The sequence below is a fragment of the Podarcis muralis genome, chromosome 4, assembly GCF_964188315.1.
Source record: "Podarcis muralis chromosome 4, rPodMur119.hap1.1, whole genome shotgun sequence".
Lineage (NCBI taxonomy): Eukaryota > Metazoa > Chordata > Lepidosauria > Squamata > Lacertidae > Podarcis > Podarcis muralis.
In genome coordinates, this window is record NC_135658.1 from 17,433,015 (window position 1) to 17,458,155 (window position 25,141).

Genomic DNA, 25,141 nt, shown 5'->3' on the forward strand with positions numbered 1-25,141 from the left:
ACTCCCTTCCCCTACTCCCTGCAAGAGGAATTGTCTGAGCTCAAGGATGTATTTCCGTCTGGCAAAAACGTTTGGCGTGGAGAGCATTGAGGGGTGTGACCTGAGGAGAGTTTCAATGGTCAGGTGGAAAGGCATGTAGAGCCTTTAAAGCCCTAAATGGCCTTGGTCCAGTATACCTGAAGGAGCGTCTCCACCTCCATCGTTCTGCCTGGACGCTGAGGTCCAGTACCGAGGGCCTTCTGGTGGATTCCTCATTGCGAGAAGTGAGGTTACAGGGAACCAGGCAGAGGGCCTTCTTGGTAGTGGCACCTGCCCTGTGGAATGCCCTCCCACCAGATGTCAAAGAGAACAACAACTCATTGTTCTTTTAGAAGACATCTGAAGGCAGCCCTGTTTAGGGAAGCTTTTAATGTTTAATAGACTATTGTATTTTAATATTCTGTTGGAAGCTGCCCAGAGTGGCTGGGGAAACCCAGCCAGTTGGGCGGGGTACAAATAATAATAATAATAATAATAATAATAATAATAATAATAATAAATTTATTATTATTATTATTATTATTATTATTATTATTATTATCATTGTTGTTGTTGTTGTTGTTATTTCCCTGTACTGGGCCTGTACTAGCTCCTGGCTTAAAGCATGTGTTACTGGTTGCCTCACATGCTCCTACTGGCCCACTCAGCTCCCCTGAGTTTTTATCTGGACAGAGCTGATTGCAGTTGGCAAAGAGAAGGTTAATCTTCGAGCCCCACACTGGGCAAAAAGATTCCTGCATTGGACTAGATGGACCTCGTGGTCCCTTCCAAATGTACAATACTATGATTCTAAGATCAGATGCATTTGGGACTGAAAGCAATTGCTTTAAAAGGTTGGTTAGATTTGAACAGAGTAATGCCCTATAACAGCCCTTCATATAGGATTGTTTTTTGGAAATCGGGACACATGGCCACCCTATTGGGGCCCAGGGAGATCTCTAGCTTTACAAAGGACAATCCTTTATTTCAGGTTTCCAAACTAGCCCCCTCCGTGAAAATTGCTGAAGGTCTTGATGAACTGTTTGGTTATTTTTCTGCCTGTAATGAAACATGCTAGGTGTTCTGTGATTTTTAATTGTATCTGCACTGCTTCTTTTATCAATTTTCATTTATTCTCACTCTCTCTTGCTGCTAATCCTCTCCACACCTTCCGAGGGTGTTTCTACCCCACCCCAGTCACTCCCAGTCCATCCTCCTCACCTTGTAGACTGACCACTGGTGTTCTTAGAATGATGCAACAGCTGCAGTGCTCACTTTTTATATATGCTGCTCCTGCCGTTCTTCACAGACTTGCTGTGGACCACCCAAATGAAGCTCATGGACCACTGGTGGTCTGCAGACCAACAGTTTGGGAACCCTGGCTCAACTTGAGGGGCTGTCAGAGGCCATTCCCGTGTTGAAAGGTCTTCCGTTTCTGAAGAGCTGTCTGGTTTGAGTCTTGTTTAAAGATGAAGACCACCAAGAAGGAAGATCTGCAGGGGCTTTCGAAGCTGCTCATCTGCACTTCTCACCTGGGCAGCAGACTGAGCAAGCACGCAGCTCATCTCCATGTATTCCATCTCTATTTAAATCAGAGTAATTTTATCCAAATCTCTGTATTGAAACCTTTTTTTTGTTTTAGGCAAGGCTACGCAAACATGTCATTTTCTTATGTATGGGGAACACTCGAAGATGAGGTGTGACTGAGTCTAGCTTTGCTGCAGGCGTTCAGCCCAGAAGTGAGGCTAAAATAGGAAAGTGGAAGAGGGACCTGGTTTACACATGATAGCAGGATGAGGCCGTAGAGTCCTGAGCAGTGTTAGAAATGGGGATAGAAAAGCTGGCTCCTGGGACCTGGGTTGTGGGCCCCAAAACAGGACATCTGGTTGCCATTGGGGGCAGCAGCACATTTTATTTATTATTTTGATAAGCATGAACTTAAGTAACACAGTGTTAATACCACATTTTTAACATAAATTGTTGATACAGTGGTACCTCAGGTTAAGTACTTAATTCGTTCCGGAGGTCTGTTCTTAACCTGAAACTGTTCTTAACTTGAAGCACCACTTTAGCTAATGGGGCCTCCTGCTGCTGCCGCGCCACAGGAGCACAATTTCTGTTTTCATCCTGAAGCAAAGTTCTTAACCTGAGGTACTATTTCTGGGTTAGCGGAGTCTGTAACCTGAAGCGTATGTAACCTGAAGCGTATGTAACCTGAGGTACCACTGTACGTGTTAAATTTTGTGTTTACAATTAAAAACATTGGTACTGCAGTTTTCAAAACACACTCACTCTTTATTGTTAAACTCCCTAACATATTGTCTATCAAAGCACAGACATTTCAGTAATCCTTGAGTGTCAGCCAGGCACAGAAAATGGCACCCAGACTTTTTGAGGTGATCGCAAATGGAGAATCTTTAGATGTGAAATGCGCCTGGTGCCCTGCTAATTTCGAACCCTGGTCCTGAGGTGAGTGGACGGTACCATATTAGCAGGCCCATAGCTATAATGTCATATCATATCATATATCATAACATAACATCATATCATATCATTGGCTTAAAGAGGTATACGGAGCAGCCAGAACATAAACTCAAAGGACTTAATATGCTTAAAATTAATCAACTGTTGTTACTGCACAGAGGGCATTCCTTCGGCAAGATCCGCAAGGATGAATAGCTTAGGATGCAGCAGATCTCCGGATCAGCCAAATGATCCCCAGCTCAGCCAGCATTAAGTTTCCAACTCTTGCTCAGTCAAAGATACAGTGGTACCTCGGGTTACAGACGCTTCAGGTTACAGACTCCGCTAACCCAGAAATAGTACCTCGGGTTAAGAACTTAATTCGTTCCAGAGGTCTGTTCTTAACCTGAAACTGTTCTTAACCTGAGGTACCACTTTAGCTAATGGGGCCTCCCGCTGCTGCCGCACCGCCGTCGTGCAATTTCTGTTCTCATCCTGAGGCAAAGTTCTTAACCGAGGTACTATTTCTGGGTTAGCGGAGTCTGTAACATGAAGCGTCTGTAACATGAATTGTCTGTAACCCGAGGTACCACTGTAGTACCTCTGCAGCAGCAGGAGGGCCCATTAGCTAAAGTGGTACTGACGAAGCCAGCCGTTACAAATGGCGCTTGTTTAGCATAAAATAAAGACACCGAGAGCCAGCAATATTTCCATGGACGGAGGGCAGCTCATTCAGACTTCTTCTCCTCTCCGGTCACTTTTTATTATCCTTTGTTCTCCCCAGCCGCATGGCTGCATTCCAATGTCTCACGTTAACTCATCCGGTCATGGCTCCCCCCCCCCTCTCGCCCCATTGGTCAATCACTGCTCAGAGGAAATACAATTCCTTTTAAGGTCAATACATTCTAATACATTGTAAGGCACGGACATGCTGGTCACCGAGGTCAGCAAGGCACCAGGTAGCGCTACAAGCCTTTGCCATGACTTCCTGGCTCCCACATGGTACCTCAGGTTAAGAACAGTTTCAGGTTAAGAACGGACCTCCGGAATGAATTAAGTTCTTAACCCGAGGTACAACGGCAGTACTTGCTCATCCCAGCTGAGCTGAGGATGGTTTAAGTCCCCCCCAATGGGGTGCTCAGGGTCATGGCAGCACCCATTGGATCCAACTCCTAGGGGCCAAGGGGTCTTTGGCCCTCCCAATAAAATATTTGCGGGGGCCACACCCACACCAAGTAGATTGGCTTTGCCATTCAAATGGTGTCTCATGTGATTGATTATGCAGGGCTTACTTGGGTCTCCCCCAATATTTTATTCAAGTTGCACCCCTGGGACTTAGACTGGATCAGCTTAGTTATGTGACCTAGCAACTTGTGCCTATGCTTGCTCTCTTGGAGTTCAGTGTAGTAGAATACTCTTTGCATGCTTTCCCCTGTAAACCGCTGGTTTTGTGTTTTTTTAAAAAAAGCTAGTTATTTAGGTGAAAACTGAAATTCAGGGAGCGGTTTGGCTTTTCCCTCACCCCCTCCCTGACATGGTTGCAGTTCTGCACTTCAAATAAATGCATGCATGCATTTCCTTTCTAATACTCTTCCATATCAAAGCAACAACTGATCCCTGCAAGAAGAAAGCTAGCTCATCAGGGATTGCGGTCCTCGTTTTATTTCTCTTTCTCTCCAATTTGCTGGTTTTCTATTTTCGGGCGCCCTGAAGCGGTACAATCCAGCCTGTCAACTCATTCTCCATACAATAAAACACACTCTTTCTGCTGCGTATGTAGATCTTAGCCTCAGCTGCCAGTCATCAGGCGGTGAATCATCAAGCGCTCCCATGAATCAGCCTAAGAATTAATAGCTCAGCGATGCACTTAGAATTCCTCCAGATTGCGTGCAGAGGGAGTTCAGCCATTTTGGAAATGGAAGCAGAGAAGGAGGTGCAGGGGAAAAAATGCAGGTGGTTCTCAAAGAAAGGCATTTTAAAATTACTTCTGAAGAGCAAAATTAGAGCCTATTTGTATTGTGGAAGAAATGAGTCAGAGAATGACAGTTTCGAAAACAGCAAAGAAAGTTGGAGAGGATGCGCGGGGAGGGATAAGTGTTGCTGGAAGGTAAAAGAGAAGTAGATTTCATGGGAGTTGAAAGAGCAATTTAGAAGAGAGAGCATGCAAAGGCATCCAACTCGAGATGATTTCAGAAGCTGAGTAACTTCTCAACAAAACCTGCCTGGGAACAACATCAGGCTCTGGCAGGAAAGAAAGGCATTGGTTTTTGGAAGGAGTCCAGATTCTGGATTGTGTTTATTTAATTTCCAGTGTGATGTAGTGGTTAAGAGCGGTGGACTTGTAATCTGGTGAACCGGGTTCACTTCCCCGCTCCTCCACATGCAGCTGCTAGTCACACTTCTCTGAAGTCTCTCAGCCTCACTCACCTCACAGAGTGCTTGTTGTGGGAGGGGGGGAAGAGAAAGGAGATTGTTAGCTGCTTTGAGATTCCTTAGGGTAGTGATGGGATGCGGGTGGCGCTGTGGGTTAAACCACAGAGCCTAGGACTTGCCAATCAGAAGGTTGGTGGTTCAATTCCCCGTGACGGGGTGAGCTCCCGTTGCTCGGTCCCTGCTCCTGCCAACCTAGCAGTTCGAAAGCACATCAAAGTGCAAGTAGATAAATAGGTACCGCTCCAGTGGGAAGGTAAACAGCTTTTCCGTGCGCTCTGGTTTCTGTCACGGTGTCCCGTTGTGCCAGAAGGGGTTTAATCATGCTGGCCACATGACCTGGAAAGCTGTCTGAGGATAATAATAATAATAATAATAATAATAATAATAATAATAATAATTTTTATTATTTATACCCCGCCCTCTCCAGGCCAGAGCTGGGCTCAGGGTGGCTAACACCAGTAAAATTACAATTAAAAAACCCCCAACCAATTTAAAATACAGGTTAAAATATACTTTAAAATGCAGTCTCAGTTTAATAGTAGCCCATAGATCAAAACCATAAGGGGAGGGAAACATAAGGGTCAGACTGAGTCCAAACCAAAGGCCAGACGGAACAGCTCTGTCTTCCAGGCCCTGCAGAAAGATGTCAAGTCCCGCAGGGCCCTAGTCTCTTGTGACAGAGTGTTCCACCAAGTCGGGGCCAGTACTGAAAAGGCCCTGGCCCTAGTTGCGACCAATCTAACCACCTTGCAACTTGGGACCTCCAAGGTGTTGTCATTTGCTGACCTTAAGGTCCTCCACGGGGCATATCAGGAGAGGCGGTCCCATAGATATGTGGATTCTAGGCTGGATGAAAGCCATCTCCCTTGGCCTGAAAAGTGAGATGAGTGGCGCACCCCATAGTCGCCGTTGACTGTACTCAACCATCCAGGGGTCCTTTATCTTTTTACCTTACCTTGGGAAGAGCATTACACAAAAGGGGAGCCACCACTGAAGAGGCCCGTTCTCGTGTTGCCACCCTCCACGCCTCCCTAGTAAAAGGCACACAAATATTTCAGGGTGTGCAAAACTAACTGCGCTCAGTGAAGCACTTCCTCGCATGCCTCCTGACTGGACAGAGGAGCAGTGATTCTTGTGAGAGGTGCAACGGGAGTCTTGTCTGGGTGCAGGTGGTTCAGTTTCTCAGTGTGAACAGGGCTCCAATGACCCTAACCAGTCATACATGGAAAGCATGTAAGAGGAGGTCACGGAGATACACCAGTTGTTTCTTGAGCGTGCTGTGCATCCCCAGTCCCTGATGGCTATGTATCTCGGGGCTGTATAAAACTTCCCTAAATACATAATGATGTTGGCACAAAGGATCCCTTCAGGTGACTGCTCCAGGTTTGGCTGGTGACCCTTGAGGTCCCACCCAACTCTACAGTTCTATGATTCTAAGAGCGCTGTGGATCATGGAGAGAGGCAGCAAGGAACCTCCTTGGGGAGTAGACACTCTGGCTTATGGGAATCGCTCCTAAATGTGTTCTCTTCGCTTGCTAACAGTTCTCTTGTGACACACTATTTGGGAGTTTTTGAACTACCGTTTACTAGACTCTCCGTCTCTTGCCCTGCACAACATTGGACTAGTGTAGTCATGCTGTTGGGACAAAATAATGTGTTCTGATGACTAGTGATTCAACCATCTGCCATCTAATGCAGCCAGAATAAAAATGTTTGGCAGTTATCCCTATAAACACACAAGTCTTTACTCATTATTTTATTTGCTCCATGTGTCTGGAGATGGATGAGAGTTGTATGTGGCCCCGCCTTTATGCAATGACTTCCCCAGAGAGACTCACTTGGGTTTGAACTTTAGGTCTTCGTGGTGCCAACAGAATAACTTTCCATTTGCCCAGAGATGGCTTTTATTTGGTATTGATCCTGTGCTGTATTTTATCTGTTTTTTGTTGTTATTTGGATTTTGAACCCATTCATTCATTCATTCATCCATTCATTTTTCCTCCTTTTGTCCTTGATGGAGAACCAAGCAGCTTACAGCTAAAATTGTTGTTGTTGTTTAGTTGTGTCCGACTCTTCGTGACCCCATGGACCAGAGCACGTCAGGCACTCCTGTCTTCCACTGCCTCCCGCAGTTTGGTCAAACTCATGCTGGTAGCTTCGAGAACACTGTCCAACCATCTCGTCCTCTGTCGTCCCCTTCTCCTTGTGCCCTCCATCTTTCCCAACATCAGGGTCCTTTCCAGGGAGTCTTCTCTTCTCATGAGATGACCAAAGTATTGGAGCCTCAGCTTCAGGATCTGTCCTTCCAGTGAGCACTCAGGGCTGATTTCCTTCAGAATGGCTAGGTTTGATCTTCTTGCAGTCCATGGGACTCTCAAGAGTCTCCTCCAGCACCATAATTCAAAAGCATCAATTCTTCGGCGATCAGCCTTCTTTATGGTCCAGCTCTCACCTCCATACATCACTACTGGGAAAACCATAGTTTTAACTATACAGATCTTTGTCGGCAAGGTGATGTCTCTGCTTTTTAAGATGCTGTCTAGGTTTGTCATTGCTTAGAAACAACTAAAAACATAGGGGTGAGGGAAACAGCAATCAATAGGAGGTCCCAGGGTGGCTTACAACAATTCATAAATACAATATTAAAAGCAGTGGGAATGACCATAAGCACAGAAATTTTTCTGATCCTTAAAGATCTCCTTCACAGAGATATTGAAATGCAATATGAAGGAGCACCTCCACCCTCATTATTCACCCCGGACTCTGAGGTCCTCCTCCAAGGGCCTTCTGGCAGTTCCCTCACTGCAAGAAGGGAACCAGGCAGAGGGCCTTCTCGGTAGTGGCGCTCGCCCTGAAATCGCCCTCCCATCAGATGTCAAGGAAATAAAGAGCTATCTAACTTTTAGAAGACATCTGAAGGCATCCCTCTATAGGGAAGTTTTTAATGTTTGATGTTTTATTGTGCTTTTAATATTCTGTTGGGAGCGCTGGGGCAACCCAGTCCAATGGGCAGTGTATGAATAATAAAATTGTTGCTGTTATTATTATTATTATTATTATTATTATTATAAGCAAGCTTAGCTTTGTTCTCCTCCTTTTCTCCCTTGTAAGAATCTGATAAATCACCTCCTTAGGACAGTGCATGTGGAACTGGGGTTGCATTGGAAAGATGCACATGGCTGCAAATGGTTTGATAGGGTATAGGGTATGGTACTTGGCTTTGACTGATACACAACACTATAGTATGAGGCACGGAGAAACAAAACAAAACAAAGATACTTTCTATGTTGATTAGTATTTATTTATTTTATTTTATTTTATTTTATATATTTATATTTATATTAACTGTCACCAGAGGAACATAGACTCATCTATCTTTTTGGTTTGGTTATTTGAGTCCAATCCAGCAGAGCTCTTCATATGTTTGTTTAACTTGTGCTATAGTTGCAAATCTGCCTATGGAGTAGCGTTGAAGGAAGGAAAGCATTTACAAAGAGGGTTGTATTTAAACATCTGAAAGCTTTTCTTGCTATTGCATACAATAATTGGTATGAATCAGCAGCACTTTGCCGGTTACATAAATGTATCTAACCTCTTTTGTAAGATGTGGAGTAATATCTGATCTTTTGAAATAGTGGGGCTCGGGGAGAAATTGGTGCTTTCATTGTGTCTAATTCTGAAGGAGAAATAATTTTGCCCAAGATAGAGCTGAATTAAAACTTCACTCAAAGAAACAAGCACAAATTGTCCAATCTTTATCTCTTTTTGGAGATGGGAGTGTGGAACTGATGATAAAAATTGCTCCCAAAACTTCTGCAACGATGATGCTTCGAGTGAGCAATTCATTCCTTTGGCCATCAGTGGACTGAATTCTTAGACTGGCCTGTTACGTTTGATGTTATATTTCATGGAAGATGAAGCTATTCTCTTGGCTATTAGCTATGATGACTATGTCTTCATAATACCTGTTTCTGGGGACCACCAACTGTTTCCTGGCAGAGATGTCAACATTCTGCATCTCTCCATATAAATCAGCACAAGCAAATTTTACCCAAATCTGTGTCCTCATTTTTCAGCAATGCATTTCCTATTTTCTGGGGATGTGCAAGTGGCCACACTAGAATAATACTAAGCCAACTGAAGCCCATGTAGTCTTCTTTCATCTGCTTCTTCCTTTCCCCAGTTGGGCTGTAGCAAGATTTAGCAGCGGGGAGTTTCAGCACCACTTACAATGGAAATGCAGCTGTATGAATAAGGCATTGAAGTTTGGTTGCACGCATCCTGGCTGCATTCCAGAGGGTGCGCTTTCATCCTATTGGAATCCATTTCAGCGAGCTTTAACTGTGCACAACTTTCTCTGGACAGCTGCCAGAATATATTTTATCCTTGGTTGCTACACAAAGAGGTGTTGGCTGCAATCCTACTCCTGTTGAGCTGGCTGGATGCAATTCACTAGAGATCAGTGACAATCATCAGGGTTCCCCCCCCCCTTAATATGTGGGTGGGTAAAAGGAAAAGTGTTGGTCATTGGGATGGAGAGTACTGTTCAAGTATGAATGAAGCAAGCACTGTCTCTACTTGCAAGGATCTATTTTATTTTGTGGGGGAGGGTGTCTCTCTTTTTAAGTTATATGGTGCTTCCATTTAAAACAACTTTCTTACTGAGGCCCCACAAGTTCCTGGTATGCAAATGTTTTTTTTATTCTTAAGTTATAAAGTTTGCAGGGACGCGGGTGGCGCTGTGGGTTAAACCACAGAGCCTAGGACTTGCCAATCAGAAGGTCGGTGGTTCGAATCCCCGCGACGGGGTGAGCTCCCGTTGCTCGGTCCCTGCTCCTGCCAACCTAGCAGTTCGAAAGCACAAAGTGCAAGTAGATAAATAGGTACTGCTCCGGCGGGAAGGTAAACGGCATTTCCGTGCGCTGCTCTGGTTCCCCAGAAGCGGTTTCGTCATGCTGGCCACATGACCCGGAAGATGTACACCAGCTCCCTCGGCCAATAAAGTGAGATGAGCGCCGCTACCCCAGAGTCGGTCATGACTGGACCTAATGGTCAGGGTCCCTTCACCTTATAAAGTTTGCAGGCTAGAAATTCTTGCTTCCTTCTTGCCTTCCTTCTGAATGCCATTGCACTCAAGTCCTGCTTTCATTGGTGACCCCAATTAGACTGGTGAACAGTTCTAAAGAACATTATTTTATGACATTTTTGGTTGGCCTAATAAAAGCATTGCCCCAAACTAGTATTGCGCCAGTATAGATTTTGGGATATTTCTTATGGGAAAACGTGGCTGCCCTGACTTTTTTTTTAAAAAAATAATAATCTCTGTTTGGGGACTGTTCACAAGTGGGGGCAATTGGCAAGCCCCCAGCTGGCTCCAGCCCACCGGCCGGTGTGCAAAGCAAACTCCAGTCCCTTGGTACAGAATAATAATAATAATAATAATAATAATAATAATAATAATAATAATAATAATAATAATTTATTTATACCCTGCCCATCTGGCTGGGTTTCCCCAGCCACTCTGGGCAGCTTCCAACAAAGTATTAAAATACAGTGATCTGTTAAACATTAAAAGCTTCCCTAAAGAGGGCTGCCTTCAGATGTCTTCTAAAAGTCTGGTAGTTGTTGTTCTCTTTGACATCTGGTGGGAGGGCGGGTGCCACTACCGAGAAGACCCTCTGCCTGGTTCCCTGTAACTTGGCTTCTTGCAGTGAGGGAACCACCAGAAGGCCCTCGGCGCTGGACCTCAGTGTCTGGGCAGAACGATGGAGATTTAACTCAGTCTCTTAAAATCAGTTCCGAACATACAGTCATCATCATTTCCTCACATTGCCGCATCGTTTCTTATTTAGAGTCCAGTTGACATCCTTCACTTGCCGTTAAACCGTTCTTCCAGCTGGCCTCTTTTTCCACCTTACAAACAGCACCTCCACTACATCTTATAAATAAGGAATCAATGTCACTCTGTGTTGCCTCCTTAAGCTGTGCTCTGCCCCATTCATCATTACGGCCAGACTATTTTGCTGCTCAGTCACATATATTTTGTCCCTTGCATTCTGCTTGGGCAGAGAAGATAACGAGTGATGTAATGCAAAGGTATTTGTCTGGTTCAAATCCTGGGATCATGTTGACTCTCGTGGAGAGGCAGACAAGGGTTTTCTTTGCAAGCAAGTTTGAGCCTGGGATCTTTGAGGTTATTGTTCCATGAATTTGCTAGACTTTCCAGCCAAAGCTTTAGGAGAGAGTTTGCTTGAATCAGTTTTCCATTGCACCCGTACTTTTACTCACCTTACCAATCTGCAGTAAGGTAAAGGTAAAGGTACCCCTGCCCATTTGGGCCAGTCTTGCCAGACTCTAGGGTTGTGCGCTCATCTCACTCTATAGGCCGGGAGCCAGCGCTGTCCGCAGACACTTCCGGGTCACGTGGCCAGCGTGACATCGCTGCTCTGTCGAGCCAGCGCAGCACACGGAATGCCGTTTACCTTCCCGCTGGTAAGCGGTCCCTATTTATCTACTTGCACCCGGGGGTGCTTTCAAACTGCTAGGTTGGCAGGCGCTAGGACCGAATGACGGGAGCGCACCCCGCCGCGAGGATTCGAACCGCCGACCATGCGATCGGCAAGTCCTAGGCGCTGAGGCTTTTACCCACAGTGCCACCCGTGTCCCAATCTGCAGTACATTGTTATAAAGATGAGGCATACCAACAGACGATGGCTTTTAAGGCCCTTTTCCCCAAAGGAGCAGATGGTTAAGACTAGCAGTGGCTCATAACAGCACTTGACTCCTCAAGCACATGCTGGGTAATGTGCCTGCTTTTTGTAGTTATTAGGTACAGAAAGGGCTCGATTTTCTAAGAGCTGTTGTTGAGTGCAGGCTGGTTGTCATAGCCTCATCTGGCAAGTCAGAAGCCAACGCAGGAGAATAGCATAGGAGCCAACTCCTTGGGGTCAAGTTCCAATAATAATAATAATAATAATAATAATAATAATAATAATAATAATAATAATTTATTTATACCCCGCCCATCTGGCTGGGTTTCCCCAGTCACTCTGGGCGGCTTCCAACCAAATATTAAAAACAATACAGTGTCAGACTTTTAAAACTTCCCTAAACAGGGCTGCCTTCAGTTGTCTTTTAAAAGTAAAATAATTGTTTATTGCCTTGACATCTGCTGGGAGGGCATTCCACATGGCAGGCACCACCACCGAAAAGGCCCTCTGCCTGGTTCCCTGTAACCTCACTTCTCGCAGTGAGGGAGCTGCCAGAAGGCCCTCAGCGCTGGATCTCAGTGTCCAGGCTGAACACATGGGGGTGGAGACACTCCTTCAGGTATACTGGGCCGAGGCCGTTTAGGGCTTTAAAGGTCAGCACCAGCACTTTGAATTGTGCTCGGAAATGTACTGGGAGTCAATGTAGGTCTTTCAAGACCAGTGTTATGTGGTCTCAGTGGCTGCCCCAGTCACCAGTCTATGTTTTAAGCCAATGAAGATCTTTAAGGACCGGTGTTATATGATCTTGGTGGCCACTCCCAGTCACCAGTTTAGCTTCCGCATTCTGGATTAATTGCAGTTTCTGAGTCACTGTAATGGTTCTAGGGGTTGCTTGTGCGTAAATCAGTGCCACCCTTGGTTGGTTGCCTTAGTGAACCCTTTCTGTCTGGACAGCCACGCGCCCGTGGCTGTCTCAATCGCTGGCAGAATCCGTTAGTGGGCGTTTCTTGAACTTCTTCCAGCATAAAAGCTCTTTGACGCCTAGTCTCCGCCTACTTTCCCTGCGCGGAAGCCTTCTGCGCAGGGAGGGTGTGGGCATCGGAGGACCCGTGCTCTCCCCACTGGTCCCCGGCAAGGAGTCTTGGAGCCACCTCGCCGATTCCCCCATCTGCCCCCCTTCTCCACTAGTGCTACACTGATTTCCTTCCCCAGAAGACGTGCTGCTTCTCTCCCGGCATCCCTCTGGAGCCCTCCCTCTCCCTCTGGCTCCGATGGCAGTTCCCTGACGGTCACCTTCAAAGGTAGCCCCACATAGAGCGCATTGCAATAGTCCAAGAGGGAGATAACTAGAGCAACCCCCCCCCATAAAATATTTGAGGGGACTGCTTCTCCCAGGGTCTATCTTCTCCCAAAGTTATGGAAGGGAAGACCAGTTATGGAAGGAGGACCAGTCATGTACACTCCTCTCAAAATGTGAGTACAGCACAGAAGCAAATTTCTTCTGGGAAATACCTTTAGCAATATGTAACATTTTGCTTATGTTCACATGAACACAGTCAAGAAATAGCTTTTCAGCTTTTGGGGAGCAGGAAATAAGTGCTGGTATCTTTCAATATTTGATTTTCCATTTTAAAACAGATTCTATATTGTTTTAGGAATGACTTTAACTGGACTGTAGGAAATTTTTCATCACTTTGCATGTCACGCCTCTTCTTGTTTTACTCATGTGTACAATGTCATTTTAAAGAAACTGTTATCAGGTAATGAAACTTTGGGAAATTGTCTTTAAAATGATATAGAACATGTTATCTATATACTGTATATCAGGCTTGTCCAATTTCCAAGAGAATGTGATCTACTCCCGCTATAAAAAAGCTGGCGGTGATCTACTCACTGGATTGACCAAAGTTGTCGGGCTTTTTTTAGAAAGTCGAAATCAAAGTTGCTGAGCTTTTGGGGGACAGTCAATTTTTTTGACCTTTTTTTTTTTTGGAGAAGTCAAAGTTGTTGAACTTTTTTGGGGAGCTCAAAGTTCTTTTGGGGGGGTGGAAGGGGTCCTGCGATCTACCGCGATCTACCACAGGCACCCCACGATCTACCAGTAGATTGCGATCTACCTGTTTGCCATCCCTGCTGTATATAAATGAAAAATGAGTCTGTAGGCTGACATTTTCATGGAATTACCCTGAGACACAAGGTGGCAACAGAGAGTCATTATAAACACCTTTATTAATGCTGAATGAGATCTTCTTGGGAGGCGGTAGCTGAGTGGCTTTATCTGTGTGGGGGAGCTTAAAGCCCCAGTTAACAAGGGAGTGACGAGGATTGTTTATTTTGCCACCTGTGGTAGATTAGGAGAGTATGCTAACAGAGAAAACACCTGCAGCGCTATGGACCTGTTGCAGACCCCTCCAAGGGTCCCTATTTTCCAGGGACAACCCAGATTTAGAGAAGCCATCCCAGTTTCTGGTTTGGTCCCACTTTTCATTAGGATGCACTTATTTTCATTGGAGAAATGTTGAAGGGTATGGAGTTATCCGACCCCTGAGCCATCTGAAGGCAATCCTGTATAGGGAAGGGTTTTTTTTAATTAATGTGTACTGTTTTATTGTTTTATTAATGTTCAATGTTTCTATATATGTTGGAAGCCGCCCAGAGTGGCTGGGGCAACCCAATAAGATGTGTGGGGTATAAATAGCAAAATTATCATGATGGAATGGTACGTTCCTATTTTCACCGGAGAAATGTTGGAGGGCATGCTGTTGCTTGCTAATCAGGAAACAGAACAGAACTGAGATGACTCAATTTGTAGAGGATGAGACTCTTAATCTCAGAAGTGTGGGCTTGGGGAAAGGGTTCCTGAATTGCAGGGGGTCGGATGAGATGACACTCATGGTCGCTTCGAACTCTACAATTCTACGATTCTTGGATGCTGTATATCAAGCACATATTTGTGGCTTTGGGTAGTTTATATTATGCTTCCAAGATTTGGGATATGAAAAGATCTAGTGTATTTGCAAATAGTCTTAAAATTTCTTCCAATCTTCTTCCACCAGCTCTTCTCCTGTTTGCAGAAATATTGTAAAATATTTCAAAAAAATATTGCAAAAAGACTATTTGCAGAAATATTGTAAAATTGATGAATGTTAAAATGATGTTGGATTGAAAATAAGTGGTATTGGTAACAAGGCTAATAAGAATATGCAAATATGGATTGATAATGGATGAAAATAAATAGTTATAATAGGTTAAGATATAGAGTTAAGATAAATGAAAGAGGGTAAGGATTTGCTGAATTGATTATGTAAATGGGAATACAAAAAAGGGGAGGTGTGAGGAGGTCAAGGAAACAAGCAAATGAGCTTAAAGACATCGGAAAATGGATTTATTTTTTAAATTTTTTCTTAGTCATTTGTTTTTTGTATTTTGTATTCCTTTTTTTTTTCTATGTATTTTTTGATAATTCTTGTATTTTTCTCTTTATTTTTTTTCTTTTATTTTTTTCCTTTTGTTCTGTAAACTTAGGTTTTTTTGTAAAATGCTAATAAATATATTATAAAAAATAAAAGATCTAGTGTATTTGGCAGCAATCAAACTGCAAGAGGAAGGTGGGAGCAGGACAATAGGTCGGCATGATGATGGTGGTGAATTTATATATTTTACTGCCCCTTGCTTTCAATTTAAGGTTGCAACAATTTAAAATACAACATTAAAAATAGTTTGAAAACTTACCAAAATATATATATATAGAATCACAAAAAAGAGGGTGGGCTCTGAAAACATATTTCTCCGGTGTCACACAGTGTCCTCCATACGCTGTAGGATTCCAGCTCCCTGTTAGGATTCCTGCTCTGTGTTTGCGGTCTTGAGATTGTTGTCTATCACATGACTGTGTATGGTATGTATGGAGTGTTAGGGGAGAGGTAGTACCTCTGGTGTGGGACAGGTCGTGCTTCTTCTGGGGTAGTTTGTCCACCTTTGGTCCCCCACCTTGCACTCAGCTCTTACCTGTGGCTCCTAGAAGCTGCCAGCATGAGACAGTGGCCTCACCCTAGGAATGGCTTCCACTGGCCAGCTAAACCAGGTGAGGGTAACCGACGGGTCTCAAACCCTCAGTGACTTAGAGACTTCGCCTGCGTGCAAAAACAGGCTCTGGCAGTCGAGATCAACTGTGGGTCCAATAGTCAAGAAGGCAATTTCTGCATATGCTGTAGAGAGAAGTGAGGGGGCAGATGGGGCTCACCCAGCTGGGAAGGTGGCCTGTCTAGCAGAAGGAGAACTCTGATCCTGAACCTCCACTGCCTTGCAGGGCATCTTTGGGAGAAGAAAAGGCTAAGGTGTAAACCCAACACAGATCTGGAGTGGAGTCCCTAAGATGGTTGGGTGGCACCTTGTATTCCTCCTTCCAGCAGCTCCTGCAGCCAAGCTAGTGCCAAACGTACTGTTCTGCTTTCCTTTAGATGACGTGAGCGAGGCCAAGAACAGGGTCTTGTCACCTGAGCAGCCCAGGACCTCCATACACACTGCCCAGCCTTGCACCCCAGAGAGGTCATCTCAGTGCTGCTAACATATTGGTTTGACTTCATTCTCAGATGATCACTCCATTGTCCCCTGAGACGGACGGGTGCCAACCATTAGGAGCTGTATCCCAACATTATCTACAAGAGTGTAGGTTCTCCACCCATGCCCAGTGGCAACCACCAGTGGAGCCCATTGTAGTTATCTGTCTTGGGAGTTATGGGTTTACCACCATGACCAGCCTATTCTCATCCCAGAATGGTCGTAGCTGATGAACCAGCAGAAGCTAGTAAGTGGCTCTCACAATGGAGGCTACTTGTGTCTCCGTCAACAGTGTTGGATGTGGAGTAAACTCAGGCTGTATACCTGTTTCTTAAGGGAGGGTGCAACCCCATCTAGAACAGGCTGCCATACACAATTCCTGGACTTGGGAGCCACTCAACCGCATCGCCTTTATCATGTCAGGACTCGCTCTCTGCTCCGCAGTCCTCATCTTGGTCCTATACTTGGTTATGTTTTGTTCAAGGTCAGAAGGATATAATGGTAAGGGCAGAGTTTCGCTTTTAGATATTAGCATCTCTCTGTTTTTTGGTGTGCTGACAACTGTAGTTGTAGTTCTCCATTAATGTATCTGGCAGATTTCCATTGTTGCTGTTGTTCATGGCAACTTACTTCTGCATATATTTTGTTCCACATCAGCTGGCAATAAGATGTCTCTTCTCCCCACTGGGACTGGCTTTGCATAATCTATATTTTAATCTTTCAAAACAAAACGAAATTGCATATGCATTCACTACAAAGAAAGGGGAACTAGTTTAATTAAGGCTACATTTATTTGGGGCATAACCCTGCATAGGAAAAGGTACCAAGGACACACACAAGGAGGCACCGTAAGGGAAATACTGAGTATCTTCCACCATGGGGACGTTGTACTTTGAAGCATAGCCAATATGCATTTTCACCACCCCTCTGTATTAAAAATCAGGGGCATGCTTCCACCTTCCACCTGTAAATGGTTCTTGTTAGGATGCATAAAACAGAGGTGCAGGGCCTTTTTCAGCCTTCCCAGAGGCCACATTTCCTTCTAGTCAACTTTACAAGGGCCACATACTGGGGGGGAGGGGTTAGAAGCAAAACCAGGCACCATCAGAGGTGCAGTGAGCTGTGGTTGCCATGTGTCTTCTTTTTCCAGGACATGTCATCTTTGTCAGGGGTAAAATTTCTGTCCGGGTGGACATCTTTAAAATTCGCCAAAATGTGTCTGGCTATACTTTCTGGGTGAGACATAGACATAACTGCTGGTTGAAGACTTGCTTTCCTCTTCTTTTCTCCTGCCCCCCCCCCCAGCAATATATCACAGCTTCTATAGCCTACATATAGTAGGGGTACTTAAAACGAGAGCCGTTGTAGCATCCTCTTTTTTGCTCTTCAAAATATGGCTGTTAAGTTGTGGGTGAACATATCAGACGACACAGCGATTCTTCAAACAGCTCTTGTTTATTCACAGGCCAGGACAGAACTGAACTGAAGGGTTCAGCCAGCCTGCTTATATAGAGCTCCAGTACAACGTTATTGTAACAACTTTCTAAAACTATCCAATCACTGAACGTCACTTTCGATCCCTTATTTGCATAACTATCTACAGTATCCCCCTACTGGCCCAGGGTGAGAACTTCAGTACCTAACAATGGCAACCCTAAACTGTGAGCAGAAGGCTCTGAATGCATCATTCCAGTTTTGGAAGCAAGATGAAACTCTGGGCTGTGTTTAGGCTGGAGGAGAAAATTCAGGCAACAGTTGTGGAGGACATTTTAACGACCTTCAAATATCTGAGAGGCTGTCCCACAGTAGATGGAGCAGACTTGGGTCACACCTGCACCATGGGATTCTCATTGTCAGGGGTTCAGCCTACTCTCGAGTAGGCCCCTGGCAAAGACACATGCCCGACTGGCATGTTCTCTCCCTCCTGGTCAATCGTTCGGGAGCTTCAAAAGCTTTCTTCTGCCCGAACATCACAGCGACCGATGCCAACCGACACCGGCACACTTATGGATCTGCAGAGTTTGTACATTTCGTGTGACAGACCTCAGCAACTCAACATTTTGGCTAATCTACTTTATTTACATATAAACACACACGGAGCACTGCAACATGGCTCCCTCTCTCTCTAGCGTCAGACAGCAAAGAGAAAAAGGACAAAGGACAATAGTCCCACTTCATGGAACACAGTAACACAAACATCCTGTCTCCGTCACGTCCCACACTGTGGAGTCAAAACATACCCCGTCATGTGATAGACAAAAATCCCATGACTGCAATCATGGAGCAGGAATTCTAACACTCATATCACTTCAACAGCCATGGCTTCCCCCCAAATGAATATGGAAACTGTAGCTTCTTAGAGGTACTGGGAGTTGTTAGGTAAAGGTAAAGGAACCCCTGACCATTAGGTCCAGCCGCGGACGACTCTGGGGTTGCGACACTCTCTGGGGTTGCGACACTCATCTTGCTTTACTGGCTGAGGGAGCCAGTGTATATCTCTTGCAGACCTCCCATTGCCAGAGGTCCTTTGGAAAAGGAATTGACTCTAGGGATTGTAACTCTGTGGCAGCATATGTGTGTGGGGGGGTGTCTTCTAACTGCTCTCAGTGCCCATAACAAACTACAGTTCCCATGATTCTTTGCGGTGAAACATGGCTGGCAAAGTGGTATAAAAGTGTGTTAAATACAAAGATGTGGAAGCAACCTTGTCTCCTGTTGTACCAGAGGGAAGAACTAGGACCAGCAGATTTTGGATAAATATTAGGCGGAACTTTGTAATGGTAAGAGGTACAGTCTTCATCCTTGGATGTTGTGGTGATCACACAGGGTCCCTGGACGTTTAACAGTCTCTTGATCCCTGTGCCACCAATGTGCTCGCTTCCCCGCTGCCACCAACCAGTTACTCTCTGGTAAAACACTGAGTCCAGTCGGTTGTTAAAAGTGAACCAAAAAAAACCAAGTTTATTTTACAAACATTAATAAGTTCATGGTTTCTCAGATAATATTCCTGCCAGTATCTTAACTTTAGTTTCTTTACTGGCCTTCCTAATATACCTTCCTAATACCTTCTGACTGATTATCTCAGCTGTTTGACTGACTCCTCTTAACAAATTCTCTCACTCTCTCTCACCAGACTAGCCCAACCCATAGACTTCTCTGTCTCTTCTAACTCCAGACTGTCTTCTCAACAACTCTAACTCCCTAAAAAAAAATCTCTCTGTGCTTAAACCGTATACACAGTTAACTCTGCCCCTGGGTTCCCATTGGTTAGTCATTTTACAATTAGTTAACCCTTTCCCTATGAACCCAGTATGATGTCACACACATAGGAGGTCAAACGCCACATATGCTTATGAAGTATGGTGTGATTATCTACCAGGGATTGCACTCTGTGTTTAGCAGTGGGTTGGAGTAGATGACCTCTGAGGTGTTCTCCAACTCTATAAAAATTTCAGATGGATGGATGGATAAGTGCATTAAAAAAATAAAAAGCAAGTTATTTTTTATTTACCAAACAACAGTTCTATACCTCTTGATTATATCTCTGAATGGTGTACAAGAAATATTAAAATCATCAGTAAAAACAACAACAGTTAGAACAATTTAAAACATTAATTAAAATTAATAGTAAAAGGGATGAAAACATCCTGACTTCTGTGTGTCTGGGTAGACTTGCCTAAACAAAAATGTTTAAGCAGGCACCCAAAAGAGTACCGTATTTTTTGCTCAATAAGACTCACTTTTTCCCTCCTGAAAAGTAAGGGGAAATGTGTGTGTTATGGAGCGAATGCAGGCTGCGCAGCTATCCCAGAAGCCAGAACAGCAAGAGGGATCGCTGCTTTCACTGTGCAGCGATCCCTCTTGCTGTTCTGGCTTCTGAGATTCAGAATATTTTTCTTGTTTTCCTCCTCCCAAAACTCCCAAGTCTTGTGGTCTGGTGCATCTTATAGAGCGAAAAATACGGTATATAACAAGGGCATCTGCCTGATGTCAATAGGCAGGGAGTTCCAAAGTTTATGTGCCAACCACACCAAATGACCAATTTCCAACACGACTGCAGGCTGAGTATTATGAGGCATTTCCAATAATGCCAGGTCCACAGATCAAAGGGGTTAAGTGGGTATATGGGGCAAAGTGGTGTATATTACTTTTATTTTCATAAAAGCAGGCAAGCAAACAGCGATCCAATTAAAGCTCCCCATACCCATTACTGCCTAGATATCAAAAACCTACTATTAAGAGCTTTCCTATTATAAATACAGTTAGAAACCACTGCAGATTTGACTTGGCCTTCATCCCACAAACTCCTCAGAAGAAATGTTGTGAGAAATGCGTTCCTTTCCTCCCCCCCCCCCCCAAATATCAATTTTAATATCCTGCTGTTGGGAGGCGGGGAGAAAGGAATTGCTTTTTATATAGAGAGAGCAAAGTGATGAAAGGAACATCATTTAAAGATCGACAAAGAGCTTCCACTGCTTTGCCAGGAGGGGAGGAATGCATTTCATTCCCAGAGACTTCTAAGCATTTGAAAGCTTTTGTTTCTTTTCCTTGGGTTCTTATTGCTTTGAGTTTTCTACATTGTTGCCAGCATTTTGGTAAGGTATAGAGGAGGTGCTTTCTTCCCAAATTGCTCTCTGGTGGCAGAACATCAGTGGTTGAAAGCAAGCAGCGCATCATCACTCAAAGGAAAATACATTCCTGCAGGTCAGTTCAATTTGTGCCGTTTATCAGAAGAAGAGGCAAGTGATCCATTGTCACTGTTCCAGAATATCTTTATTTGATACCTTTAAAGCCTGTCTCTCTTTTCTCCACGGAACTCAAGCCAGTGGTCACCCATCCAGGCCGTGACCAGACCCATGCCTGCTTAGCTTCAGTAAACAGACTGCATCATGAACCATCAGTCCATAACAGGGGCTGTTGGTTATCATTCCTTTTTTTTAGCTTGCAAAAGGAGTAACAAGAGTAGTTTCGTCCTCTTAAGCAAACCCTGCAAAGGAGATCGGTGTTGCACCCATTTAAGGGACAGGAAACTTAAGAGACAAATGGCTTGGTAAAGGCCATAGGAACATAAAAACACAAGAACAGCTTATTGGATCAGGCCAGTGGGCTGTCCAGTCCAGCACCCTGCTCTCACGGTGGCCAATCACATGCCTGTGGGAAGCTTGCAAGCAGGACCTCAGCACAAGAGCACTTCCCCCTCCTGAGGTTTCCTGAAACCCAGAAGCAATTACAGGCTTGACTACTGTAATTTGCTCTATGCGGGGCTGCCCTTGAAGCTGTCCCAGAAACTCCAGCGGGTGCAGAATGCTGCAGTGAGGCTCCTCACGGGGTCTCTGCCATGGGAGCATATTCACCCAGTGCTTTTCCAGCTGCACTGGCTCCCGGTGGAGTACAGGGTCAGATTTAAGGTGCTGGTTTTGACCTTTAAAGCCCTTCACGGCCTAGGACCCTCGAACCTACGGGACCTCTCCCGGTATGCCTCACGGAGGACCTCAAGGTCCATAAATAGCAACACCCTAGAGGTCCTGGGCCCTAAGGAAGTTAGATTAGCTTTAGCCAGAGCCAGGACCTTTTCAACTCTGGCTCTGGCCTGGTGGAACGCTCTGTCTCATGAGACCAGGGCCCTACAGGATCTGATTTCTTTCCGCAGGGCCTATAAGACAGAGTTGTTCCACCTGGCCTTTGGCTTGGAATCAACTTGACCCCCTACCCCTCTTTCCTTTCTCTTTCTGTGATGGAACTCCTATTTGGGGACTTCCCTGGCTTTTTTCTGGCCCCTGTAGGACCAGTCTGGATAGTTGGCCTTGGTGAAGATTTGACGTTTTCATCCCCCCCAAAGTTTTTGATTTGAGTTTCTACTGAAATGAGGCTGTATTTTAATCTTGTTTTTAAGTTGTATTTTAATCCATTGTTTTTATACCTGAGCCTGGTCTGGGGAGAAACAGGCTGGGGAGGGTGGGGTATAAATAAAAATTATTATTATTATTATTATTATTATTATTATTATTATTATTATTATTATTTTCCCCATTGTGGGATGGAGGGCTTTATTTGCAATTCTGAGAAATGAATGAGCATGGTCATCCCATCCACCAGCATCCTGATCAGTTAGCAGAGTCTAAGAAGATTATGAACTGACAGGCATACTGTTGTGAAGTTTATACCAGGGGTAGCCAAGATGGTGCCCTGCAGATGTTGGACCCCCAACTCCCGTCAGCCAGCATAGCCAACGGTGATGGATGATGGATCCAACAACATCTGGTTGGATATCACTTTGGGTATCCTTGCCTTCTAACACATCATGGGCCAACAGGTGTCCTCCTCCTGAGTTTAAATCACAAATCATGAGAGCAAATTGAGGAGACTTCAGCCATTTTGAAGGGCCGGAAGGGAGACTTACTGGCAGATCAACGGCAGATATCTTCCTGACTATTACTGAGAGGCAGCCACCAACTCCCCACCCCCCAAACTGCACCTTCTGAAGACCACTATGAGAAGACATAGTGTTGTGTTTGGGTGATTGTCCCTAAGACTCTTCAGGTGGGCATAGGTTGGTAGAACACAATATTCAGTTTTGGGGGAGTTGTCTGTATTTTAGAGTTGGATTTTCAGTCTTAACAGGCATACATTTCTGGTATTCTGTTGCTCCTTATTACTTGTCACTTGAAGGTGTTTGTTAGTTTCCTGTGAGTTAGGATGTCCAATTCATTATTATTATGTTTGTGTTTTTTTCTCTTTCTCTCTCCTTCTCCTAGGTAATGCATTTGTGGTGAGCCTGGCCCTGGCAGACTTAGTGGTGGCCTTGTACCCTTTCCCTTTAGTGCTCTCGGCCATCTTCCACAATGGCTGGTCCTTGGGGGATATGCACTGTAAAGCAAGCGGCTTTGTGATGGGACTGAGTGTCATTGGCTCCATCTTCAACATCACCGCCATCGCAATCAACAGGTACTGCTACATATGCCACAGTTTTGCGTACGACAAAGTGTACAGTTGGTGGAACACCATGATGTACGTCTGCTTGATTTGGGTGCTGACGGTTATCGCGACGGTGCCCAATTTTTTCGTCGGCTCTCTCAAGTACGACCCACGCATCTATTCGTGCACCTTCACCCAGACGGCCAGCTCCTATTATACCATTGCCGTGGTCGTCATCCACTTCATCTTGCCCATCACCATTGTGAGCTTCTGCTACCTTCGAATCTGGATCCTGGTGATCCAAGTGCGGAGGAGAGTAAAGTCAGAAGTCAAGCTGAGGCTGAAGCCGAGTGACTTCAGGAACTTTGTCACCATGTTTGTTGTGTTTGTGATCTTTGCCTTCTGCTGGGCGCCGCTGAACTTCATTGGGCTGGCTGTGGCCATCAACCCTTCCGAAATAGCGCCCAGAGTCCCCGAGTGGTTGTTTGTGGTGAGTTACTTCATGGCCTACTTCAACAGTTGCCTTAACGCAATAATCTACGGACTTCTGAACCAAAACTTCCGGAAGGAATACAAACGGATCTTAATGTCCTTGTGGGTGCCGAGGCTGCTTTTTCAGGACACATCCAAAGCAGGGACCGAAGTTCATAAGAGCAAGCCGTCTCCTGCTTTAAATAACAATGACCAGTTCAAAACCGAGACCTTGTAGATAGGGGGACAGTGGATGCAAAAGGGCGCCATTTTGTGAATTCCAACACTGCTTTCTTAAAGTTGTACATCTTGTTCCTGCTTACCTTGTCCTGCGTTCTCCCCCACCGAATGAGCGTGCTGTGGCAACTGGAATCTTGTCTTCTTGGCAACGCACCTTCTGTTTACATGTTTCTATATTTGATAGCTAGGTATCAATATGAAGTTGGCTTTGGAATACAGAAGAAGAAGGTAAACAAACCAACAGGCTGAAGCCAGCCATGGACTTGGATGTAGAATCAGCAGGTCTACCAGGGTCCTTCAACGTTTGTACAAAATATGGTTCTCAGGAAGCAGAATGCTTGCACTGTCTTGTCGGGATGTGGTGTGGATGGTGACTTCTAACAATTTCCCCTTCTCTTAGGGAAAATAAAATTAATGACTGCATCTTCAGCTGAATGCCAGCCCTATCTTATGTATAACATAGAACAGATATTGCCCCCAAGCTTTCAGGAACAAAGAAAGATAAATCCATTCATTTTAATGCAGATCAATGAAATCTGGACCTTCTGAAACTATGTGCAGACCAAAACTACAGCTATCATTTGAATTGACACTTCTCAAAATGGTGCTGTTTTCCAAGCAGAATACACATACAAAGAAAAGCATGTATAAGAGGAACATGCATATTAGTAAAAAAAAAATGTTCAAAAATATTAGGGGGAAATTATTGCAAAAATGTGTGCATTAGTACAAAAACAGGCGCTTAAATGAGTACAAATTTTCCATGTGGATTTATAATACAGTTCACAACGTGATGCAGAAATGGGGCAAACCAGACTTAGGATCGGGGCGGGGGGTGAGAAACTGACACTTGCATATTTGTCCGTTCCAACTCTGACATGGCTAACCTATATGCACATGGTGAACAATCGTCCAGTTTTGGCATCGCAGCAGCTTGTCCCACTGCTGTCATGAGACGGCATCTTGTTCTACTTGGGCATGACGGCTGCATGAGCTACAGGCTGATACAACAATCCTCTTGCCCAACCTTCATCACCTGCCACCAGGACAAGGCTGTAAATGGAATGGTGGCTCTGCTGCTCTGTGCCCCATTCTGCCCTCCGCAATTTGCAGCTGGGGTTTGGATTGCCCCCTTAGACTTGTTTATGGCACACCTCAACCCCCAAAGAATCCTGGGAGCTGTAGTTTAACCCTCGCAGAGCTAGCATTCCCAGCACTTGTGACAAACTACAGTATCCAGAATTCTTTGGGCTTCAGAAGTATTTGACATGGACTGAATCACGCTCATTGTTCGTCCATGGTGAATGTTCTCTTTTATGAGCAATACTTTG

At 44.8% G+C, this 25,141-nt stretch overlaps 1 protein-coding gene across 1 annotated transcript in view; it reads left to right on the forward strand.

Annotated features, from left to right (window-relative positions):
• MTNR1B (melatonin receptor 1B) overlaps positions 1 to 24,239 on the forward strand; it is a 36,878-nt gene extending 12,639 nt beyond the window's left edge. The window contains exon 2 of the mRNA XM_028726048.2: positions 22,940 to 24,239. Coding sequence (XP_028581881.2) covers positions 22,940 to 23,808 — 869 coding nt within the window. The 3' untranslated portion in view covers positions 23,809 to 24,239. The remainder of the gene's footprint in view (positions 1 to 22,939) is intronic.
• Positions 24,240 to 25,141: the final 902 nt, after the last annotated feature.